At 39.9% G+C, this 18,290-nt stretch overlaps 1 protein-coding gene across 11 annotated transcripts in view; it reads right to left on the reverse strand.

Moving 5' to 3' along the window:
• Positions 1 to 2,509: 2,509 nt before the first annotated feature.
• The window catches only part of LOC126272429 (homer protein homolog 2), an 807,523-nt gene continuing 791,742 nt past the window's right edge, over positions 2,510 to 18,290 (reverse strand). For all 11 annotated transcript variants that reach the window (XM_049975295.1, XM_049975297.1, XM_049975288.1 and 8 more), the window contains one exon: positions 2,510 to 6,062. In XM_049975295.1, coding sequence (XP_049831252.1) covers positions 5,877 to 6,062 — 186 coding nt within the window. In that variant the 3' untranslated portion in view covers positions 2,510 to 5,876. The remainder of the gene's footprint in view (positions 6,063 to 18,290) is intronic.

Consider the following 18,290-nt stretch of genomic DNA (forward strand, 5'->3'; position numbering starts at 1 on the left):
AAACGGCACCACAATACTGTTGCATGAGAGGTAATGCATCAGGACGCCAGATATCCCTGATGTACCACTGTGTCATTGGAACTCCCTCATCTCTACCAGTTGTGACCGGAAGTCATACAAGATGGAGCCCCACACTATGATGCCAGAAGTTACACCACTGTGCCTCTCCAGAACATTGGAAGAGTGAGACTGCTCATCATGTCACTACCATACTCAGTAACATTGGTCACCTGGAGCTGGCCAAAAGGAGATGGACGATGAGGCCCTTTTCAAACTCTGTCAGGTGGTGACAAGGTGCTATTTACAACCCTTATATACTCTAGCAGCCCTGTAAACTACTAATCATGGCCACAACTAATGCACTCTGGTGACTGTTGTATCTACCACAGATAATTGTAACTCTAATTTGCATAACTCTCCCACTCCCTGCTCTCCACTAGGTGTACATTTATGAAGTCACATTGACATCCTATTGTTTCTTCTGGGTGCTTCAATTTTTTCTTCAGGCAGTGTATATAAAGATTACACTTCGTTTTAATGAGTAGAAATATACAAAATATGTTACGCTGTAGCTTTATTTGATCCCAGAACTAGAAATTATACAAAGAGTGAAAGTTGGTAAACTTAGTTGTTTGAGCAGATCAGTAATATGTTCTTTTAATTTGAGTTGTCAGTAATAAGTTCATGCAACTATTTGGAGCAGTCTACTGTATTTACTGATTACTGTCCCTATGCTATGTTAAATTTTGGTGGTGGTCTGAGTGTTACACAGAACTGAATAATATGTTGTTTTACACAACAATAGTGAGAATTCATTTTCAGAGTGTCACATAACAATTCTCTGGAAACCTTATTAAAAATTACTTTTGTTATTGTCCCTCTCTAACAGAATTAATTATAACACATGTGCCATCTGAAAAAGTACTAACTCTGCTTTCAAAACTCAGTAATTGCTGAACCAGTTCAATACAGATGCACAGTTTGTGCAGCAGCTACTGTGTGTGTCAGCAGCAGCTGGTGTATCACCATAAATAAGGAAAAGCAACAGGCGTGCGCGCGCGTGTGTGTGTGTGTGTGAGAGGGAGGGAGGGAGGGAGGGAGGGAGGGAGGGAGGGAGGGAGGGGGAGAGAGAGAGAGAGAGAGAGAGAGAGAGAGAGATCCCTTAACTCTAAGTGACAAACGTTTTTGCCAGCATAACAATGAAATACATGTCAGCATGTAGTGTTTGAAAATAGTAATGAATAAACCTGCTGAATTTATTATTTTTTTGTAAATCCACCATGGGATATGAGCTGGTAAATATTCATACCAAAAAAATCAAGAGGAGAAAAAAGCTTGCGTGATAAAAACACAGTATCATGTAACACGTTAAAAGGTTCTGAACAACTAAATAAACTGCAACCTATCTAAAACACAAAAGGGAGCCAGCATACATACCATGGGTTACCATGCACCTTAGATATGATAAGACACACTATTTGTTCCACAGACCTATAGGGAGGGGATACTGAACGATGAAAGAAATGTCACAAAAACAAAAATACGTAAAATACCGAGATTGAATTTTCACTCTGCTGCACAATTCATGTTGACAATGAAACTTCCTGACAGATAATAACTGTGTGCTGGACTAGGACTCAAACCAGGGAACTTTGTCTTCCATGGACCAGTGCTGAACCAACTGAACTATCCAGGAGTGATTCACGACCCACTGTCACAGCTTTGTTTTTCATCAGTACCTTTTCTCCTACCTTCCAGACTTCACAGAAGTTCCAAATTTTCCTTGTGGGACTAGCACTAGTGAAAAAAAGGAACTGTCAAAAATTGGCTTAGCTACAGACTAGGATATTGTTTCCAGAATTCACTGCGACAGGTATATCTCCCCCGTTTGAGTGCTATCATGCACACAGCTTTAAACTGCATGGAAATTCCATGCATTAAACATATTTGCAAAATAACACATATGTTACTGTTCCTTTTACGAACATTAAGTAAGATAATTCTCAAGGACATAGAAAAGTCGAAAATGTTACACATTTTTCCATTTATGTCTCAAAAAGTAAATTTGTATGAATCATTCTCCAGAGCTATAGAGTTATTACACAACACCTGCACTGCAGTTCAATAGAGTAAGCAAGAGATGAGGTTGGGGGGGGGGATCTTCCAGTAGCACAATAGTTTTGATAAATTTAGCAGAGCATGTACAATTCCTTAGCACTATAAGGATGAAATCAATACTGAAACAATACATGGATTTGACACACAAGACCAGATTATTATTTCTAGATTATTATTTGATATGTGGTCATTTACATGCCTTTTCTATACGCCTGTGTATGAAATGCAGGAGTAAACTGAAGTCTATCATGAAGCACTGTTTGTGTCCAACAGATACCAAGAGTAGTAACATATTATCCGCAGATTATGATGTTCTTGACACTCTGGAAATAACGGGAATCGACCAAAAAAGTTAAGTTTCATTTTTTATTTTATTTCAGTGACTCTGACGTTATTTCAGATTTTTCTGCTGGAACATTGTCATAGATGTTAGTAGGCTCCCTTCTTACATGTACAAGCAACTGTTAAGTCATTTTTACATAAGAATTGTGCACATGGTCACAAAAAAAAGTGTGTGTCACACCTACACTTAGAGTGAAAAGGAAGCCACTATTAAGTTTTGTAAGTTTGCCTTTTCGTCATTTCCACTCACATTAAAAAAGAAATACAGGATTTTTATGATATAGCACCATTACTTTATATCAACTTATACATTTCTAACAATCTCACATTATCTTTCTATACACATTCAGACGAAAGGGTTTTCTTTTTTATCTCCTTAGCCAAGGATTGGTTTACTTCCCTTAAAATGGGATTTGGTAACATATCACTATGAATCTGAACTGATGTCTTATGTTGCTACAAAGATGATTAATCAAGATAAAAAATATTTATAAATGACACAATTTATTTCAATAGAATTAAAAATTTATATTGAAAAAAATCAATGAACAATTAAAATATGAGACATTGCTGTAAGTTTTGTTTTAGCTGTACTCTCAGTAGAGACAGCCACAAAATATCACTGATTAGAAAAAACAATTGTGCCCAAACACAAATACTGTTACAAACTGGAACTTCAGAGAGCCTAAAATAAACTGTGTGCAATATTTTTCCTCCAGGAGATTAAAAAAGAATCGTTTAACAACTTAAACACAAAAAAGCTTTGAGCAATACTTAACTACATCCTGTTCTCTCATCAAAGAATATTAGTTTCAGTCTTCTATTGATTGCAATGCCAATATGACAAAAACAAAATTTATCTTACCTGTAAACTTAACATAATGCACTAAGAAATCAAATACAATTGTAAGAAAAAGCCTGCTGCATCATCAAAGTTCATAGGTGATATAGGAATTTCTATGCTATATAACTGCATTCCTACATTTGTGAACAATCATCACTTTAAAAAAGTTTCTCTTTGAACAAAGTTCCTTCATTTTCACTCGAATAATGTTTGAACAGGATACAACAGTAACATAGTTTTACAAATTTTCTTTCAGGTAAATAAAGCACAAATATCGACATATGTTTTCAGCATGGGCACTGCCCATGTTTATATTTTACATCACATTAAATCTCTACAACAGGACAAGGGAGTTAAGTGTGGTGGTTCTTTTTGACTTTTATTAGTTGTTCCTAATACAGTTACAGGAACGAGCTGAAAATCTACTAATTTTAAGTGCAAGTTTGTTACCCTCTAATCCATCTAACGAGTTCTAGGACAATTGGTTGCAGGACATTATTTCTGATCTTTCAAAATTTGACACCATTAGATAAATGTTTAGAACAACTTTCCCAAGAAATTGATAAATAGACCTCACACTGATATTCAGAGAAGAAAATTGGAAATTACTTTTTCAGCATAATAAATATTTATGAGGACTTCAGAAGACCAAATTCAGTTCAAGTGCATCACTGTCACAAAAACCTTGACGGACGCCGCTGATGCGATGATAGAGTTGTTGCAAAAGTATACAGATTATAGCTGTACGGTGAAAAGCTGACAGTCACACCAAGCAATATTATCTTCTGCCTTCTTATCTTGTCAATTGAGAAATATTTAAAAACTATCACTGTCTCACTTATATGAAAGCACATACTTACATAGATAGCATTTTATTTTGTCCTTTGGTAATATCTTGCTGAACAAGGGAAATAATCTGTTGCACAATTACATACATAACAACTACATTAAATCCAACCACTTATCAGATTTTTAAAAGTCTGATTTAAAAAATGATTACAGTTTAGTGAAGTCTTGAATGGGCAGTGCTTAGAACACACACACATGCAAGTGCAGAATGTCAGTCACGCAAATACTGAGGAAAACATTCATTCTTTGCATGTAACATTCCAGTGTAAAAAAGAAATCTGCAACAATTTGTACATGTGTATAATGTCAGAAGCTACATATGTGGCTTCAAGCTTTTTAAATCCAGCACGAAAATCCATTTTTGTTACGCCGAGACAGCGGCACTTTTCTATGACACAAAAATTGAGGACTCGGGAAGGGTGCATTCGAAATATGTATCTGTTCTCAGTTTTCATGGAAAATAAAGCTAAGCCACAAAAGGGAGGGGGATATCAAATGTTTGCATTTCCAAAGTCTTGTGCTCTTCATGGTCAGTCACCAATTATTAAAAATTACAGTTCAATGTGAACTCTTTATCAGCTTGGTCTCAATCAGTCAAGAAAATGCACTGCCATTTTCAACATTATACATGATTCTTTATTTGAGAATGGAGAAGTACTTCCACTTTCCGAGTTAAACATGTATTTAGATTAACGATGTCTATCTAAAATGCAATAATTTTAGCTCCAGATGCAAAGCTCTGATTTTTTTAGTAAATGAGTAATATTTGGAACGAAAAAAGTAATCCCAGCTATACAATTAAACACTTGTTTCCTGGACTGTTTTAAAGAGTTTCATTCCACATTTGATATGGTACACATGCAAACACATTAAAATGGTAAAAACATGAATTTACCCTCACATCATGAGGCACTGTGTGGAATCTGACATTCTCTGTAGCTTATCACCAGCATACAATATTATATGCTGACCATTTTTTAGTGCCACATTTCAGAAATTCAGCGTGTTTCCAGATTAAGATTGAATTGCAACAAGTAACTGCTGAGAACAAAAGAAATGAAACATACTCAGAAATAAGTTTTAAAGTTAATGTCTAGAAACTGATCTACCTGCCAAAACACTTATGCTAAAATTCAGCACGGACCTGCAGTTCACCACACGCCTTTAGATTAGTTGCACTGTCTTTACCTTAATTTTAAAAATGTAGGAGACGAAGGTACACACACAGATTTCGATGCATTTAAAACTCTGTCACCTCTTAACAAATTTTGATACATTTTCCCACTTTTTCCCTTTATGTATATATATATAGGACAACACTTTTGATTAATGGCTGCATATAGTTCAAGAGTCTATATTTTCACAGATCATACCACAAAATTTCACACGAGAAGTATCAATAAAATAATTGAAACAAAGAAAGAAACTGAACATAACATGCAATCTCATTTGGATGCCATTTGGATTTGTAAAAACAAAAAATTATTTTATCACTAAACAATGTAGTAGGTTATCTGTTTTTAATCTTCCAGTGCTCAATAACACTTTTCCCTCAAAAATAAACTGTAACACGGAAATGTCGTTATTGCCGGCGTCCGTCTTCCACACCCAGTCCCAGTTCCAGCTCCAGAGCCAGATGCCGGTCGCCTCCCCCAGGAGCCCGGCGTCAGACGGAGGACCAGTGGGGGTGCCTCGGGGGGGCGGGGGCCGCGGGGGGCTGCCCTCAGGTCTGCAGGGCAGTGGCAATCTCACGGTGGATGCCAGCCAGCTCAGCCAGCTGTGCCGCCAGCTGTGCATTCAGTGTGTCCAGTACACGGCGCTGTGACTCCTGGGCCGCGAGCGCCGTCTCCAGCTGCGCCTGTGCCAGCGACACAGCCGCCTGCAACTCAGCGTTCTCCTGCTGTAGGTTCTGTGGGCAGTTGCAAGTGTATGGCTTTACAATGAGGATGGAAAACATTTCATTAGCTAGATCTATAGCTGTGCATAATGCAAGGAAACAGAACACTTGTTTCCCAACTTTGTTGTTATGGGATAATCGTAGTTGTTGAAGTAAAACCATTATGTAGTACTCCACACCAACTGCATGTCTTATTTCACCATGATTAGCTTCAGACATAGAAGTCAATTTTCAAGTGACACAGAATTTCAAATAATGAAAACCTATCAGCTGAAGGACATACATCATAAGGAGCTGACAAAAAAATATACTTGCTAACAGTCCACGGTTTACATTGACAAAAATGTCATATTTCGTGATAGTACTCCAAAGATGACACACACACACACACACACACACACACACACACACACACACACACACACACAGAGAGAGAGAGAGAGAGAGAGAGAGAGAGAGAGAGAGAGAGAGCACAGTACTTTTTACGCGCTTACTCTATGTTTTGCACGAATTGTTTTTTTACAGGTAGAGAAGTCTTTTGCTTTAGCAAATCTAGTTCCAGACAACTGCAACGTTATGTAAGAAAGAAATTTAATTATTTTAATAATCTGTGATTTACATAAGAAACGATTATGGCACTACATCTTTATGCTAGTGCTATGACATCACGGTTATGTATAATGAAGAGAGGTTTGCCATGATCTACAGAAGAAACGGGGATGTTTTATGTATAACGGAGTATTGATTAATGAGTATGTAGTTAATTTGGGCAGAGAATTAGTACATGTGCTTTGTATGAGAGGGTTTCCAAGGTTCCACTTTTCCTAGTCCTATGTGTCATCCTTGTCAGCTTTTGTTCCCTCTGATCCCCTCAAACACAGTCCACTCACCTATTTTTAGGCCTTCCTCTTTCCCTGGAGCCTGATACTGATATCTGCATCACTCTCCTTGCAACACGAGTACAGTCTCTTCTCGTGATACATCCATACCACTCGAGTGATTCTCTCATTTTGAGTGCAGTCTATTATTATGAATCCACACATCTACATCAACATCTTCATTTCAGCTACATCTAGTCAATTTCACTGGTTCTTAGTTGTTGCCCATGACTCTTCTTCATACAATAACGATGGTTTACAAGTGTCTTATATGCCTTCCCCTTGACTTTGACATTTATACACTGAGAGGAAAAAGAAACTGCAACACCAAGAAGGAGTTGTGCAACATAAATGACAGTTGGTAGGAGTGTTTTCTACGTGTTAAGGACGATGTCTACTCAAATTTCATGTGCACATGGTGCTAGTAGTGCCAGTATGAGAATGCAAATCAAGTTAGCATTGAATACACACTGTAAGGTCACAAGCAGTAGTTACCTTTGAGATTGGCTGTATGAGCCGACGTTAGTCACGAATGCCTTTAAGGCAATAAAGATGCCATGAGCAACACCTCATCGAGTTTGAGCTTCTCAGAGCCCTATTACATGACTTCATTCAATGTTCTTTCTGAGAAACTACAGAAAGACTTGGCAGAAATGTAGCCACAGCACACGACTGCCGGCAGCGGCAGTCACAAGAATGTAGGTTCAAAAGAAGACTGGGCTCTGGATGACCACATAACACTACTGAGAGGGAAGACCAACATGTTCAGAATACAGCTCCTGTGCATCGTACAGCATCTGGAGCAGCAATTTGAGCAACAGTTGGCACAACAGTCACACAACGAACTGTTACAAATCGTTTACTTCAAGGACACCTCTGCGGCAGACCCAAACTACCACCATTTGCTCACTGGAGGGCAGGATGGAGGTCTGATATGTTTTCTGGTGAAAACTGGTTCCGTGTCGGTTCTGGTCACCACCGTGTGTTCAGGGGAGGGCCAGTTAAGAGCCCGCAACCAACCTGTCTGCATGCTTGACACACGGGACCTACAACTGGAGTTTTGGTCTGCAGTGTTTTTGACAGCAGGAGCAATCTAGTGCTGCCATTCACAAACAGCCTTCCAGAGGGTATTTGCCAATGGAATAACGTTTACCCCCATACTGCTGTAGTAATCCAACATGTTGTACAGAGTGTAGACATTTTGCCTCAGCCTGTTCGATTGCCAGATCCATCTGCATTCGTGCTCATACGGGACATCGTAGGGTGACAAATCCGGCATCATTCACAATCGATACTAACTGTCCGTGTATTGAATGACCAAGTGCAACCGACGTGGGACACCATCCCACAAACTGACATCAGCCATATGTATGACATGATGCAAGTTTGCATTCAACATTCTGGTAGTAACACCACTTATTAATGTACCATCATTTCACATTTGCATTGGTTTACCTTGCATTTACATTAGCCCGTGATCTTACAATGTTAATCACTTAAATGTGTTACCTAGACAACGGTATTCCTGAAGTTTCATTGTTATACATTAAATATATTTTGGTGTTGCAATTTTTTCCCATCACTGTGTATTTGTCACACAAGATTCAGTACATCCTTTTCCAGTTCCTCTATCCAGCTTTTATTCTGTGAACTCTCTCAGAATCCATGTTTCCATTATTTACCATAGTTGATCTGAGGTCTGAAGTGATTAACCATCTTTACACTCTCTTCACTCATTATGACTGTATCACCTTCCTCACTTCCCAGATATAAATATTCAGTTTTCCTTCAGCTGATTTTAAGTCCCATGTCCTCCAGAGCTCACATCCGGTCTTGCAGTCTGCACTTCACACCATCTTCGATCGTGTCGCACGCAACAATACTGGTTATCCTTGTTCTTTCATGTTTGTACATACCTTGTACAAGGCATACTTCTCTGGTATTTGCTTCTCTCTCATGTGTCACCATATGTCTTGCTGTGGCAATCTGTCATATGCTCTCTATGTCTATAAAAATCTCATACAATTTCTGATTCTTCTCTCGATGCTTTGCCATAAGCTGGCAGAGGGCACCGATTGCGTTTGTTGTTTCTTTCCCTGGCATAAATTCAAACTGTTGCTCTCTTACTGATGTTTCATTTCTGAACTATTTTTCTATGATGTTCTCCTGGACTTTCATGGTATGTGTGACATCAGTTTAATGCCTCCATAATTATCCCATACTGCATATCACCTTTTCTCTTGTATATGGGCACTTTTACTGTCTCTCCATTCATTTGCAATCCTCTCTTCTTCATACACTTGTCTCATGAAGTCGAACAGTAAGTCTACTCCTACACCATCCACACACTTCCCAGGTTCTATAGGAATTTCATCTGACCCTATCATCTTCCCAGTCTTGCTTTACCATAGTGTCAACAACTTCTTCCCACGATATACCCCATGTCATGTTTCTGTTGGGGTAACTCTCTTCCGAGATGCTTCTTGGATTTTCTTCACTCAGGATTTTCTCAAAGTAGTATTTCCACTTTTCCTTAATCTTCTCCTCGTCTTGGAGTAAGGATTTCACTTCATTCTTTATTTGAGTAATGCTCCAGCACAGATGCAGTATTCTTAATTTACTCAGTGCAGGCCATGAGAGAAAAATCTCATCCAAAATCCTACATAAACTTAACCATGATGACCTACGAAAGGGCTGTTCAGGTATTCCATGGTTGGATATAAGCAATGAGCCAACATTAAATCTGCAACTTAATTGCTAGCCTTTACTGTCTAGTCACTGTATGACAAAATTTTGTTCAAAGTAAAGAGAGCTCCTGCTCTATGGCTGACTACGAAACTACACCAGATAATGAATAATCATTCTGAACATAGAAGTTCATGAAAAATCCAACTGCTGAACTATAAGAAGTAGACAGGAAGACGCAAAACAAGACAAAGTAAAATGTGTGCAACTCCAAAATCAGGTATACCTGCTCTGTTGTAGGTAGCGTATCAAATCCTGCAGCACTGTGGAAAAACTGTGCAGCTTTGACACAGAAAAGGCAAAGTCTGATACTGATTTTTAAGGCTCTGCAAATGAATTATATAATTTTTTCTCCCTCTTAACAGCAGTCAATTCTCAAGTTGTGACAAATTATCTGCACCAAGAAATCACCTTCTCAACAGACATGTTTTTCTTCAAACAGGTTTCTGCGTACACAGTATACTATGCAATCAAAAGTTTAGTGATAAGTGGGTAATGATGGAGTGAACTTAAGCATGATTCACAGTGTCTAAAGCCTCTGAGTACACTTTTCATGAACAGCTGATGGATCAGTTCGAAACTTATCACAGCCACATTAATATCAATCATGCTGCCAAAAACATTTTAGCACAGCAAACTGCATTAATCAGAGTGACTGATGACATCAAACATGCTGTAGTGACTACTATACAACGACACCGCAGTCTGTGCGTGCAATAGTCACTCACGTCGAAGTTTGCGCGCGACTGCTAAATGAAGACAGTAGAATGTCGGCCTTATGCCGAGAGTTTTCGACACTAGGGGCACAGTGATTTGCCTGCAGCGACGCACCACTTCTGTAGACATTCTGTGACTCTTGTTGTTATAGTAACACTGCTTACAACTGCGAGTGTGGAAAGTTAATAAAACTGTTTGAAGTTGCATCTTGTCTTTGATTGTACGGAAGTCAAAGTGCAGCATTTTCTCCATAGTTACACCTCCCAGTCAGTGGTGACCCCATCGTGATTTTGCAGTACAAAATTAGCAAACATCGATGGAACCATCTACGGTATCACGCCTGTCAGTACACCTCCCATCCTTTTGGCCCCACAATCCAGTATTGTGGTTTGCTCAGGTGGAGGCAAGCTTTTCCTACACCAGAATAACCAATGGTAACACAAAATTTTCTTTGGTCATAAGCCAGTTTGACCAGCAACACGCTACAGAGGTCCAAGACTTAATAACAGCTCCTCTGATGGAAAACACCTAAGACAGATTAAAAGCAGAGCTCATGTGTCATAACGGCTTCACAGGAAGGTCTCATTTGCCAGGCATTGACTTGAGAAGAAATGAGCAACAGGAAACCCTCACAATACCTTCGCCATCTTCGCAACAAAGTGGACATCAGGTCCGTTCCTGACAACCTCCTGCGCACAACTTGGAACAACTGCCTGCCGTCCCAGGTAAAAGCTGCCACTGCTATGCAGTCAGACATGTCACTGGATGCAGTTGCAGAACTTTCTGACCGCATTCAAGATGCCATCACGCCATGCTCACAGGTCAGTACAGTAACAGTGTTCTGTCTATAGCCCCTATCATGTCGCATGCCGATTACAAAGCCCTGAGCGCCAAGGTGGACCTCTTAAGTGCACAGACGGCAGCTTTGCTTTCATGTGGTAATATGAGCCACCATAGCAGGCATAGCCGAAAACATTCAAGGAGTCGCTCCACTTTGCATATCGCGTCAGAGTCTGGCCCCACAGTTTGCTGGTACCACTGCAGATACGGCGAGCAGACGGAAAAGTGCACAAGTCCGTGCACATTCCGAAATGGGAATGGCGGTCGTCAGTAGGCACCACCAACAGCAACACCACCTCTCAGCACCTATTTGTATCGTATTGGACCTCAGGAAGGAAATATCTAACAGATACTAGTTTTGATCTGAGTATTTCACTGAGGAAGTCACTCCGCTGCTGCAGGCCCCGCACAGCAGGTAACTTAGCAGCTGCCAGCAATACAGAGATCCCAAGTCACAGTACGTGGCGTGAGGATGTGAATCTAGGCCTGCATAAACAATTTACATGGAATTTCACAGTAACGGATGTGGTTGAGGTGATAATAGGCACCAACTTCTTAACATATTTCAAACTTTTGCCTGATGTATCTAATGCCTGTCTTGTGGACAGCTTTACTGGTCTGACAACTCCTGGATATCACTGCGATACTAGAAACAGTAGCATCAAGCATGTGGAAGTAACAGATTAAGAGTACCATGCAATTTTGCAAGATTTTCCAGCCTTAACTAGACCAGCGGGAGTGCCATAACAACACTGTCCATAACATCAAAACTACTGATGGATCAGATGTGTCATGTCACTCATGCAGATTAGCACCCGGATGCACGCACCGACTGTGGTGTCAGTGTGTAGTAGTCACTACAATTCCCTAAACAGAAGTGAAGTGATCATTTTTAAACTGTTTGATTTCAATACATCACTTATTAAGATTATCAGATGAATTTCTCAAATAGCGCAATACTGCGCCTTGACAACCAAGTCAAAATTGGATGTCAATGAATTGTCTATGGGTCAAAAAATTATGACGAAAAAAATGTGCTCTGTGGAGCACCTCATGGCCCTTTTGTTTTGTTGTTTCTTACAATGGAATTTCATTTGTAATTCACTCTTGTAACTACCATTTACATGCTGACAACATCCAACTGCACATAACTGCTTGCCCTAAGAACACTGTTGCTGCCCTATCCAGTATGAGTCACAGACTTTGTTCATATAATGTAATTGGATAGATAAAAAAAATCTACTCACCATGTGGCACCAGGAGAACACAGAGGGCAGACTTACTGAATGGGATGAGAAGGAAATGCTAATTGTTGGGGATTGCACCAGATGAGATTTGAAAACCTGAGAGCTTAAAGGTGAAAGATAGTATAAATGGAAAAGAGAGATTACTGCAAAAACATCATGCATGAGTTAATAAGAGTGAAAATCTAAGTGTATTGTGCATAACAGAGGTGGAAGGGGGATGGCGAAAAATAGACAGGTCAGAAAAATGAAATGTGTATAAAACTAATACAGAGTGAAGAAAGAGTTAGTTACTGTGAAGAAATGCTGAGAAGAAAGAAATTGACATAATTAAGGCCAGGTGGGTGGCAAGAATCAGACATTCTGTAGCGCTAGTTCCCACCTGCAGAGTTTTGAGAAACTGCTGTCTGGGGGAAGAATGCAGATAACGTGTGTGGTGAAACAGCCACCAAGGTCACGACTGTCAGCATCATTTGCAAGAAGATATTATGTGTTGCCTGTATTCACACTCTGCCAATGCCCACTTATCCTGTGTGATAACTTGGTGGTAGTCATGCCGATGTAAAAGGCTGAAAAGTGTTCACATAACAGCTAATATGTAACGTGTTGTTTTGCAGGTGGCTCTCCCTTTGATACTCTATGTTTAGCCAGTTACAGGGCTGGTATACGTGGTGGCAGGAGGGTGTATAGGGCAAGTCTTGCGAAGGGGACAGTCACAGGGGGTAGGAGCTATCGGTTAGGGAGACAGGAGCAGAAGGTGCACAGTATCTGACAAGAATATTGCATAGATTGGGAGGGCAATGAAAAGCTATTCTAGGTGTAGTTGGCAAAATCTCAGACAGAATGGATCTCATTTCAGGGCATGATTTTGAGAAGTGAGGACTTGTCAAAGTAGCCGATTAATACATTCAAGACCAGAACAATACTGTGTGACAACTGGTGTGCTCTAAAGTTGTTTTCTGGAGAGAACAGCAGCGGATGCGATGGCCTGTGAAATCTGCTTTTTAACTACACTGGTGGTGTAATTACATCCAGTGAATGCTGAAGTGAGAATGGTGGTGTATTGTTGTAAAGAGTCTACATCCGAACAAATGTGTTTGCCTCAAATGCCAAGGCTGTATGAGAGGGAATGCTTGTCATGGAAAGGATGGCAACTGTACAAATGTAAGTACTGTTGTTCGTTAGTAGTTTTAATGTGAACAGAAATGTGCACCTGGCCTTCAGTGAGGATAAGCTCAACATCATGCAAAGTGGGATGCGATTCGTAATAGAATCGTGTGGAATTTAATTGGAAGAAAGTATTTAAAGATTACTGGAATTTTAATAGGTCAGTCTCACTATAAGTCCATATGGAAAAGATGTCATCAATGTATCTAAACCAAACCAGGGTTGGTTGGTTGGTTTGGTGAAGGAGACCAGACAGCGTGGTCATCGGTCTCATTGGATTAGGGAAGGATGGGGAAGGAAGTCGGCCATGCCCTTTCAGAGGAACCATCCCGGCATTTGCCTGGAGTGATTTAGGAAAATCACGGAAAACCTAAATCAGGATGGCCGGACGCAGGATTGAACCGTCATCCTCCCGAATGCGAGTCCAGTGTCGAACCACAGCGCCACCTCACTCGGTCCCAAACCAGGGCTTAAGGCTTCAAGTGACCCATGAAAAGGTTAGCAGAGGAAGGAACAATCCTGGTTCACATGGCTGTATCCCTGATCTTTTTGTATGTCTTCTCCTCAAAGGTGAGCAGGAAGGATGTCATAAGTTTGGAATCAGGTGGGCACAGACTGAGGAAATGTTCAGCAGAAGACAAACCATGCATGTGCGTGTGCGTGTGTGTGTGTGTGGGGGGGGGGGGGGGGGGGGGGGCGAGTGGTATAGAGGGAGGTGGCATCAGTGGTGACAAACAAGATGGGTGGTGGGAGTGGGAGGGTCACAGATTTCTGATGATCTAGGAAATAGTTGGTCTCTTAAATATAGGAGGAAAGATCTAATCGACTCAATAGAGGAAAATTATCACAAAACCAATTCCAGAGACTTTTACAAAATGTTTGGAAGACAATTACAAAAATTTGCTCCTCCCATGTTCATGCTGAAAAGGGAAGATGGAAAAAAAGGCACATAATGACAAGGAAAATGCCGAAATAATGGCAAAAGCATTTAGTAAAATTTTGAATTGTCAAGAACCCCAGGAACTTTTAGCAATTAATACAGACACACCCATCAAGACTCCACCTGATCTCATAATGCCTCCAACAATCCAAGAGGTGGAAACGGCACTCAGAGAGATGAAAAATTACAAGGCTTGTGGAGAAGACCATGTTTTTGCAGAAATGTGGAAATATGCCAGTGATACAGTTCGAACATCCTTACACATAGCCCTAACAAAAACCTGGATAACAGAAAAGTTTCCCGAACATTGGACCACAGCCATAATCCACCCACTCCAGAAAAAAGGATATAAAAGCAATCCAGATAATTACAGAGGTATCTCTCTCTTAGACTGCACATACAAGATTTTCTCCAGAATCCTATACAAGAGGATCAAAGAGCAACTAGAGGAAGAATTAGTTGAATTCCAAGGAGGCTTCAGACCTTGGAGAAGCTGTGCAGAACAGATCATCACTTTAAAATTAGCCATAGTATATTACAAGAAATGAAATAAACCTCTTGTAATAGCCTTCATGGACTTTAAAAAGCACATGACTGTATCCATAGACCTTCAATGTTAAAATCTTAAGAAGTTTTGGGCTCCATACAAAATTAATCAAATTGATAGAACTCACCTTAACCAACACTGTATCAAAAGTCAAGTTCAGGGGGGAAATCTCAGAGCCATTCATCCTAAAAACAGGTTCAAGATAAGGGGATTGCTTGGCACCCCTGCTGTTCAACTGTGCTTTAGAATACATAATGAGAGAATATTACAAGACTAACCCAAAGGACATCCAAACTGGAAGACCCAAAGACAACATAAGTTTAAATTGTCTAGGATTTGCTGATGACCTTGCTCTCTTGTCCAACAGTATTCAGGAATACAAACAACAAGTTATCTCACTGCAGGAAATAGCACAGAAAATTGGTCTTGGAATATCTTTTGAAAAAACAGTCATCATGTGAACTGACCCACCACTCAAACAAAACTGCCATAGGAAACCAAGAAATCAAAATTGTAGATAAATTTAAGTATCTGGGAAAAATCATGACATATAACCTCAATGAAAAGCCAACATGCCATAACAGAATAAACAAACTGACTAGAGCACAACATACCAAGAACACCAAAAACACGAAGAGCCTGTCAATAGCAACAAAATTAAAACACTATAAAACATCCCCCCCCCCCCCAACCAGAAATAACATACACATGTGAAACCATCTTCAAAACAACTAATACTGCACAAATAGATAAAATACTCAAAATGGAGAGACGAATCATCAGAACGTACATCAACAAATTGTACCAGAGAGAGAGACACACTAGAGTAGTTACAAATGAAACAGCCTACAAGGAAATAGAACCAGTAATGAGTACAGTCAGGAAGAAACGCATTTCATTTTTCGACCATCTAATCAGGACATAAGGGAACAGGATCATCAGGAGAATAATAGAAAAATTGTGGAATAGCAAGTGTAACATTAAGTGGATTACAGAAATCAAGGAAGATATGGATGAGCTACAGATTACACTGGAAGACTAAGACACAAAACTGACAAAATCGGGAACCTCACAGACAAACAAACCAGACTGCAAACGAGAATCAACAGACAGACAATAGGAAGGGTGATTTCCGATGAAGAAAGATGCACGAGATCTGAGAGAATGAAGAAGTACTGGGCTGACAGGAAACTGAAAAATTATTTGTATAAAGTTGGCTAGAGTGGTCCAATGAAGGCCATAAAATGTAAATAATAATAGGAGGAAAGTCTTTGTACTATGGGTTGCAGGTGTTGATCACCTACTGCAGATATACAGTTTGATAGCAAATGTTTTACATAGAGGTGTCCGACAGCTGGTGTAGACCTGCAATGACACACTCCTTTTCATCAAGTACCACAGTTATAGATCCTTTGCCTGCTGGAAGGACAGAAATAGAGTCATCAGCTTTTAGGGAATGCAGAGAACAGGCTAGGGTCATGTTGTAGGGACCTGAGGAAGGATCGTGAAGCAATGCTGGAGGTGAGTAATTCTTGGAAGGCATGATTTTGAGGTAGTGGTAATGGATCAAATTGGGATCAACATCAGTATGTTCCAAGCAAGGTTCAATGTCAGGTTTGCTGTTGGAAAGATTTTGAGATTTGGTTGCAAACTGATATTTCCAGTTGACATTGTGTGTGAAGGAAAGCAGGTCCTCCACCAAAGCAGCATGATTAAATGCAGGTTTAGGGCTGAAATTGAGACCTTTGGATAATACAGATAATTCAGGAGAGATGGGTGCTTTAGAAAAGAGTTAAGAACACTGTTCTGTTGTAACTGGTTCTTGTTATTACAAGTTATTATTGGTCCGTGAAGCAGTGGTGAAGGCTGCAAGATGTTAAGGAAGTTGGCCAAGCTCAGTTTGTTGGAGAGGAGTGGTGACTGATGGTGTGGCTGTTTGGAGAACTGCACAGGGACAGGAAAGGAACACTGCTGTTGAGGTAAGTTAAGAGAATCTGGATAGCTTTTTGAGATGAAGTCCGGCATGTTGTTGCAGTTTGAAGTTGGCTTGGCAGGTGATACCAACCAAGGAAACGTAAGGGGTAGATAACTGCAGAACTTTGTAGAGGAGAGAAGAGAGAAGTCTGGTCGAACAGAAATTGCCAGATGAGGCATACAGGCCACAGATTAGCCATGTAACTGTACGATACTGCTCTATTTGAAACTGTAAAAAGAGCCTGGTGTAGAGAACAGTTACATCCAGAAACAGGAAGTTGGGGGTTATTTCCAAGGGACAAGCAGACTTCAAGAAACAGAATGTGGGACCTTAGTTTTGATAGTGCAAAAGCATATTTTCGAAAAGAAAGGATGTAATGTGTGATGGTATTCATCATGGTACGAAAGGACAGTTTGGAGTGTTAAAAATGGTGGGAACAGCAAAAAATAGAAATATAGGGCAGAAAACGAAAAAATGGAAGAAATGGAAGGAAAAAATTCGGAAAAAATCAGAAAAGTTCATATGAGTATCGTGAGAACAGACAACGGTTAACAAGAGGTGATGAGTGGGTGAGAATTTCTCGCTAGAAAAGTAGTCTATACATTACAAAAAATGACAGGAAAAAAAATTGATAGGGAAAAGTCATGGAAAGAGACAAAATTTTAAAAACTGGGTAAACAGAAAGACAAAGTCACAGGAGAAAAAGTTAACTATTTTGTTTGGCAAGTAAGGAAATGTAGGAGATGGCAGTAAAAGTCTATCCGAGCAGTTTAGTGAAAAACAAATGCACAAAAACATGAAAGAACTACATATAAACAAGGTAAGTGGAGGGCGGGAAAGAAAATGGCTGTCAAGTTTGCGGATAAATCAGTTAAAGACGATCGGGAGGAGGCCCTGCAGTATAGTGAACCATAAACAAATTGCTATAGGCAACAATCTTTATTCAGTATCGCAATGGGCAGAAAACCTAGGACTTAAACTAAAACCAAAACCAGAAAAAGTCACGTCATCCTCATGTCTCACCAAAAGTTGATCAATGGACATTTTCATTTTCATGAAGTTGCCCTTCAATACTTCTCAATGGTATACACTTACCACTTCAAAAAACAGTCAAACACCTTAGCACAACTTTGGATGAGCATTTTGGATAAGAAAAAACCATTGCAGCTTGCAGGAAATCTCTCAAC

Source organism: Schistocerca gregaria, chromosome 5 (genome assembly GCF_023897955.1).
Source record: "Schistocerca gregaria isolate iqSchGreg1 chromosome 5, iqSchGreg1.2, whole genome shotgun sequence".
Taxonomy (NCBI): Eukaryota; Metazoa; Arthropoda; class Insecta; order Orthoptera; family Acrididae; genus Schistocerca; species Schistocerca gregaria.